The sequence below is a fragment of the Nannobrachium achirus genome, assembly GCF_963921795.1.
Source record: "Nannobrachium achirus genome assembly, chromosome: 7".
Classification (NCBI taxonomy): Eukaryota; Metazoa; Chordata; class Actinopteri; order Myctophiformes; family Myctophidae; genus Nannobrachium; species Nannobrachium achirus.
The window spans coordinates 25,511,559-25,519,943 of NC_137816.1; the positions used below are offsets into that span (position 1 = coordinate 25,511,559).

The window sequence follows — 8,385 nt, forward strand, 5'->3', positions numbered from 1 at the left end:
TGACTGAAGAAGCTTCAACAGGAGGAGGAATCAATCTGTTTGAAGATAAGCGCATGTGGCCCTGAAATCTTTGGACGGCCTGTACAATACATACAGTATATACATGTGTTTAATGAAGTGTCATTTATTGGTACACTTGGTATTGTAAGAACAGTGAATGTGACTTGGCTATCAGATAACAGATAACAAACATATAATATATAGAATTTACCTTGTGAGTGCACTGTTTCTATAGACTCACTTCTCTTCTCTTAATCAACTGACAGTAGAGCACGCTTAGCTCGGGACTTCTACCATGAGGGACTTTCTTCTTAGCCTTTCTCAGTGTCATTCACACTTTGTTTCTTTGTGTCGTTCTAGATGAGAAGCAGCAGGACATGTCCTTGAGTATCTCATCCAATGGAAATGCCAGCATCACCGTCTCTGTGGACGTCAATGGCACAATGTATTCAGGTGTGTACAAACCCTACATGACCAGACAGCTATACAAACCTAGCCTTTGATGGCACTCGAGTAGCCTTAAAGGGCTGCTTTCTGTATAAAACCAAGAAATTGTGAAATGATGACCAGTAGTATATTGAATAAATAATATATATTGAATTAAAATGACTCAGACCAGTCATTTGACGTTTGAGTTTGGATTAATGAGGTTCTCACACTATTGCCTGAAACTAGCTTGACTACCACAGAGCAAGTCGTGCAACACTGCGCTACAAACAGGACAGAATTAGATTTAAATGTACAAAAAAACATTTTTACAGAATGCACAGAGTAACTCAAAAGTGTTGGTGACTATAATTCTGAGGCTGTCTCTCTGGCAACCTTCAAGATGTGTGCACAGTTGAGCCACTTAGCTTATAAGCTCTCATTTGAATTGGCATTTGTAGCACCCTCTGGTGGACAAAATGTGCAGACCTTGACATGCATACAGATACTGACAGCGCTTCATGGCTCAACTAATAACAAAAACCTTGATGTGTAATGTAATGTAATCTACTGTAGTCTAATGCACTGATTCTCAAAGTGGGGTTCAGGGACCCCCATGAGTCCTTGAGGGTGTTCTTAGGGGTCCCCAGCAAAATGAGTCCAATTGTATTTTTCAGAAAAAAATAGCCAATCTACATCGCGGTGAGCTGAATTGTGAACTTGTAGATATGCTATTTTGGAAAACTTTTCACAAATATGTTGGGTCCCTGGCATAAAATAATATGGTCAAATGGCCTAATGTAATGTATCGTGGCTGTCGAGTGTAAAACTTCCAAAACTGTTACTTTTCAGGATTTATAAAAAAAAATGGCTGATCTACAACGTCAGATCTTGCAGATCTGCTACTTTTAATGTTTTAATGTAATCACGTAGTGCGTGAATTTACTGAAAAAGAAACTCTAAAAGAGGACATACGGAAATAGTTTTCTGCCCGACAGCGACCGTGTAGTCTAATCATGTAACATAACATAGTTCTAATGTCATGAACCTCTCCCATGTCTCAGGAACCCTGTTTGCCCAGAAGTCCGGAGGAGGTGCAGCCGCGGCTCCCGCTATGTCTATGTCTATGTCTGCCTCCGTGGCCCCCGCCGGGCCCAGCAGCAACAGCTTCACCTTCTCCGCCCCCTCCACCCAGACCCTCAGCCCCGCCTCCTGCTCCTCTTCCTCCTCCTCCAAGGGCCCGGGCTCTGCCGAGCCGGCGGCCAGTGGTTCACCCTAAACCTCAGGGGGGCGCCGCTTGTACCTCCTGCTCCACAGGCCCCTCTCCCTCTGCTCCTACGCCGAGGAGGAGAGGCCCAGCATGAATCACAGTACATTGAGAAAAACAAAACGAAACAAAAAACAAACGAGTACCGATGAGAAATAACAAGAAGAACTGTTGCACAACAAATACCTCAATGACCCTGTCAACCCTTTGGCTGTCCTGTCATGAACACAGAGCCTGAGTATGATGTATGACAATTACAAACATGTGCTCATATGCACAGCTATGCATTTTATTTGACACACAAATACATATACACGCACGCACGCACGCACACACACACACACACAGAAAGACACACACGACGCATACATTTATGTTAATCCACATGCTAAACACAATCAGAGAGCTCAGCCAAAACCCACTGGCAGGTATATTCATAACTGAACTTGAAAAGTTTTTATTTTAGGACTTTTTTGTTTGTTGCCATTTTGTTGTCTTTTAAATTTCGTGTTTTAGAACGATTTTCTTTCTTTCTTCTCTCTCTTTTTACATACCTCAAATTGAGCAACCTGCAGTGGTGTCCTCACCTCAGGAGCTGTACTATATTCATAACATGAATTAACTTTATTTTTATATTTTTTACTTTTTTGATGTTGCAATCAGGAAATCTCAGTGATGACCTCACCACCAACCAATAGCAGCATAATAACAACACACTCACCTCAAGCAGCCACATTGACTATTTCATAGTGAGGCTACACCGCCTAAATGTGATTTATGCTTAGTTGCGCCACGCGTTGTGTGCTTGTAAATTGGCTATTTTCGCTGCGTGACACCAGTGCGCGACCAAGTATATATCACCCTTAATGTTCAACAATGGTTGTTGGGCAGATTTTATAGATCAGCACATGAAACTCCTCATTCCAAGCATCCAACCCCAGACATCACTCTGAGTACATCTCGTCGGAGGCTAAAATCTGGAAGCATAGTTCCATCATGGTTGTGATCAATGGACACAAAAGAATACTGTAATCGCCCATCCGAGATGATTGGTAAAGCGGTCTACATTGCTATAGCGCCATTATCCAAGGCACGTTACGATCTGTGTTACAGTCTCACCCATTCACACACCGACAGCATCGGGAGCTATTAGCGGATCAGCGTCTTGCTCAAGGACACTTTACCCCAAAGCCAGGCGGGATCGAACTGGGTACCTTCTGGTTTCCCAGACCCAACAGACAACCTCCTGAGCCACTGCCGGCTGGGAATGGGATTTTAATGTACGGTATGTGTCCAAAAACCCAACCCATGAAATGTGGACAACTCATATCCCTGCTCAACATCACCACACACACACACACACACACACACACACACACACACACACACACACACACACACACACACACACTACAGTACAACTCACACATCTCACACAGTATCACTACCAGAACAAAACAATGTGGATAACAAAAGCTGACTTTTAATCGGGTGAAGACACAACAATGGGGGACAAACACACCTCTGATCCACCAATCATAGGACTAGCATGCCCTCACCGCTTCAGATCACCACTCAGCAAACAGTGAAGTAGCGTTGAGGTTAGTTACTCGAATAGGATCAGATATGAGTTCCCCCCACCCCCCTCCCCACCCCATGTGTTTGTGTCTCCTCCAAGCTATGGAGGAGTCGCCAAACGCTGGCAGAGCTGACCGGTTGTATGTACGGCACGCGTATCTCACACCTTGCAATGCCCTCTCCATTCCGGAAGGGGGCCTTTCTCAGGAAGCACTGTGACGTCTCCTTGGACTCACTCTGTCGTTACAAGATAATAAAAAAAAAAAGGATTCACACCGTAAAGGATGCACAAGTCTATGCTACGATTGTCCCTCCAAGAATACCTCATCAGACTCCTCTTCCTATAAGGAGATCTACACTACATACCTCATATTTTGCTGCAAAGCCAACAAGACTTGACCCTCGCTGGGGTGAACCCCTTTGCAGTGGGAAATAAACCACACCCATCTCAAGGAGGAAACTCAGCAGGAAAGCTAAACTGAACACCAACATACTGTACCGACAAGACAGGAACGTGCACCAAGCTGAACTGGGATGCTCTATCTCTATCTTTCTCCTCCCTCCATCCCTCTCTTGCTCCCCCTTCCTCCCTCCTCTTTTGACGTAAAATGTGTTTATTTTGTTTTGCTCTTTTTGTTTTCTTTTGTGATTGTCATTGTCGGATGAGAAAATGACAGAATTCTCACCTCATGGACTTACTACATGTATTTCCTTCTCTTTTTTTAAGCTGGGGGGGGGGGGGGCGTGGTTTAACAGGTTTCAAAGGGCCTGACAAGTCAGTTCAATTCCATAGGTTACTATAAAAATGTTTAACCCAAGTAAGAGAAACCCAAATCTGCAATGATGCTTTCTCTGGGTAAAGGCAGCGATATGTTCTGCATATGTACAATCAAGTGGTCAGAGTTTATACAGCCTGTACCCCTGGTCCATGTCAGCTTCTGGTTATTGCACAGCTGGATACCAAAGACTAGCCTCTATCACACCTCTAGCTTGGACTCAATATGTACAATCGTAATCATGCCAGTAGATCGGGTAGCAGCCCCATACAATGCAGCAAGGCTGTAAAGGGGGTCCCTACACGGCAAACATGGAATTAAATACATTCAAAGTGGATTTTAGTTTGATACCCAGCCCAAGGACCCATTTTAGTATAGAGTTCTAAATTTGTATTTTTCTTTCAACAGAGAAAAAATCCCTGCCAAGTGAAGCTGTCTCCCAGGTTTTCCCAGGGCAGTTTATGTTTTAAACAAATAATATCTTAAAGACTCATTCCATTGGCTTAAGATTCAGTTGGCATCGTTACTGAAAACATCTTTTGCTTCATAAACAATTGGGCCAATAATGTATAGTAGTTTTCAAGCAAATCTATACTCAAATTTGGAGATATCCTGCTTGCAGACAAAACCATAACCCAACTCTGTTGGTGAAAAATACTTGTTTTACCATTTTATACCCCTAATCATTTTAACAATAGCCTGGTAATGCAGTGGAACTGGAATCCCTTAATTTGGCTGGAAAATGTACACCACATTCCAGTGGTCTAATACACTTAAGTGCCAATTCACTGCCCAAATGCCACACAACCATATTTGAAAATCACATTTGTCAATGAACTGGGCCTTTAAAATAAAACAGATCAATTCCCTTTGTTTTCCTAATAGTATAATTTGATTCAATACAATTCTTGAATTAAGTCAATTTGTACTGGAAACAACAAAAAAAATCTCGTTCCAATTGGAGGGAAAAAATAATTCCACTTGTTTGAAGCAGAAAAATAGTTTGGGGCTCATAATTGCTATTGTAGGTTGAATAAGGTAGCCTGCAGTTTACTAGAAATATACCCTGTACCAAGGTTCTAAACAATTAACTTGGAGACTACAGCTCTCTTGAGCTTGCTAAACAATTTCTCATTTATATTGAGGTCTGGTTTAGTCTGACATTCCAAACGTGCCAGACAGAAGCCGCCTCAGTGAGGCTTTTATCAGGGTTTCATTATTATTCGGAACCTAAAGGGTATTAATGGTACCCTTGAAGAACCCTTGCAGAACCCTCATGTTAAAAGGTTCATGAAAGCACCTTCAAACCATTTATAAAGGGGGCGTTCTTCAAGGGCTCTTCTGGGGATTCCCTGTGGTTGTAATCTGAACAGCTCCTAAAGTTGACTTTACAGTTGGTCACATGTCTGGCCCCCGTTTGTAAAATCCAATTATCAGATCTCAACATCATTAGTTGTCAGCCGGTTTGTCCTGCTTCAGACCGCTGTTGGGAGTATTTTACCCCTTCAAATAGATGTTTTGCATTTTAATAAGACACACAGGTTGACATGAGTTGAATGGAATTTTATCCGTTTCCGTGTTGAATGTGAGGCTTTTCTTTTTATTTTCTTGTAATTTATAAAACCTTTTGAGCCCAATGTGATCCGAGGTGGGCGGCCTTGTTGCTTTTAGTAGTACACACCGTGTTTTAGCTGTTACGTGTTGTGTTTTGTTGACCTTTTGCAGTGCAGATCACAGGGGTTTCAGGACATTTAAGACAATGCTGGCAAGTCCTTTTGGTCCACATACCAGTTCCTCAGTGACACGTGTCACTTTTTTTTATAAAGGTGAAAGATGTAGTTTGCTGCCTTAAAATATGAACTGCTGGTGAAATGCTACCAGCATGTAGTTCAGGACTCTACTGGCCAAGGGAATGTCTGCTTTCTCTCCAAGCTTAATCCTTTGGAGAGTTTCTCTCCAAGCTTAATCCTTTGGAGGGCAAAACTCAAGTTTCTGTTATTTATTTATCATCCAATCTGAGGAAACACATTTTTTCCAGCATTCTTGCAAGTGTATTTACCAGTGGAATACTTTGGCTTTTGCACACAATGCGAAACGAAAATCTCCCTAAATACATAATTTATTTGCAAAGCAAATAGCAACAAAATACAAGCACAACGCAACGGTTTGTACTTGATTTGTAACATCCTTTACAGTTTTGTATTTGAGAGATTTTTCGTTTTTCCCATATGTTCAAACACTGGCATGAGGCCAATGGCAAAGTTTTCCCCAAAGAGACCTTCACCATTCAGAACTGATGTTTTCAAAACAAAGGATCGCTATTTATTTCTGTTGATTTTACTCTGATGGACCTTTTTTGTAATTATGACTTAGGATTGATGACTTAGGTTGTGTTACTAAAACACTTTATTTCTCCTTTTTGTTCTAGAAACCTACATTTTCTGTTCAAACCGATCAGGCTAGGCAATGACTGTTTGATAGTGTAGCCTTAAGCCTAATTCATGCTCTGTAGTACGATGTTGTCGCTTGCCAAAAAGGAACAGATCGACATGGCAAGCGACTCCATCGCGTGGTGGAGTATAAGTTAAGCTTTACTGCCTTCATATTAGAAAGAATGCAAGTGGGTGTGAGTGTTTTAATTGTATGAGAGCAGGGTCAATGTTCATGCTTGTTGGGGCTGAGGGGGCGAGGTTCTCTCTTTCTTTTTTCCTCATTTCCTGAGTGTCTGTAATACCACAAGGAATCCCACAGGTGGCAGTGTCTGCAACTACTAGGACCACCACACCATGGCAGGGATGGTCCTGTCATTTACAGTTTACTCTTCTTCACTCTTGAATTAGCTACCATTGTTGACTTGCGTGATTGTGTGCATGCTTGCATATGATGTATTGTGTGTGCGTGCCTGTGTGTGTGTGTGTGTGTGTGTGTGTGTGTGTTTTAGAAGTCCCCCTACCTCTTTACCACCACAATACCTCAGGGCACTGGGCTGCAGTCATTGTTTCATTCATGGTTGAAGTTGTGATATTGGCTTGTACACCGAGGGATGTGTACAAACAAGCTGCAAAGACTTCACCGATTGAATGCTATTTTTAGGCTGACTAGGGTTTATTTTTTATTTTTATTATTATTTTTTTGACATTTTGTTGTATTGGGTTAATTTCTTTTTTTTTGGGGGGGGGGGGGGGGGTCTTCAATGACTGTAGACAAGACCTCAACACTCAGGAAGCTGTGAAATTGGAAGTCTGCAGAATCTTGTCTTTCTGATGATGATCTTTGGAGTTAATTCAGTTTTAAAATTGTTTTAAAAATCTAACCTGATCTGTGTAAAAGCAGGTGCATATGCAAGTGGTTATCGAATACCTCATTTATCAATTTTATGTTTTCTTCTTTTTTTTTGGCTTGTACAATGCTCCGTCAATTCATTCAGCTGTGGGGTTTGTGCATATTTTTGTACTGTTATTATTATTATGGATATGATAATAATGATATTACTGATATTATAGTTTTCTCTTTGATTAAAACAAAAAATAGGACAAAACACATGAATGCTTGTAAAAAACTGGTTTGTGCTGATTGTATTTAAGAGGAGCACTTTTCCAAAGTGGTTTTTTGACACATTCAGTTTTGTTCACATTAGTAATATAAAGATATGGTTCTCAGGGCTTTAAACTTGTATGTCATGATAAAGTTTTACTTTATATCTTATGTCTGTGTCTCTTGTGTTACTTCTTGGAATATGTATTGGGTCATTTCCATGAATGCTACAGTGTGGTTTCATTTCACACTTTATCTGTAAAGGTCAGCTTGCTGGAAATGAAGATAGTCTCATAGGGTTACAAAAATGCAAGCTGCTGATAGTATTACTCTTTAAAACCACGTTCTAGACGTTACTAATAAAACGTACACAAGCTGCAGGCAGGATACTTTCTTTTTTTTTTAAACAATATGTTTATTTAGTTTTTTTTTCTCCTTTTTTTAAAGACACACAAAACCACATATACAATACAATAAAAGACCACAATCATAATTCAGACAAAACAAAAAAGCATACAATATTCAAAAAGAAAACACAAAAAGCAAAACACCTGACATCAACACAACACATAAGAATATAAAATAACTATGATACAGAGAGCACATACAACACATCAACATCCAGACTCCTATGCCACAAGGCCAGGCAAACGACCGTAGAGAGAGAAAAGGGGAAAAAAAGCAGTTACCCTACTCCCGGTTCCTCCATCAAATAGGAAAGATCATTTCCCCTAACATACTGAATAAAATTCCCCCATATTTTCTCAAATAGCTCTTGTTTGTTTTTAAGAGTGTATGTGATTC

The 8,385-nt window shown here is 40.8% G+C and overlaps 1 protein-coding gene across 1 annotated transcript in view; it reads left to right on the plus strand.

Moving 5' to 3' along the window:
- Positions 1 to 1,705, plus strand: part of LOC308288453 (AT-rich interactive domain-containing protein 3B) — a gene marked incomplete at its 3' end in the record, with an annotated part of 71,541 nt that extends 69,836 nt beyond the window's left edge. Inside the window, 2 exon segments of the mRNA XM_080729894.1 lie at positions 361 to 453; positions 1,491 to 1,705. Coding sequence (XP_080586020.1) covers positions 361 to 453; positions 1,491 to 1,705 — 308 coding nt within the window.
- Positions 1,706 to 8,385: the final 6,680 nt, after the last annotated feature.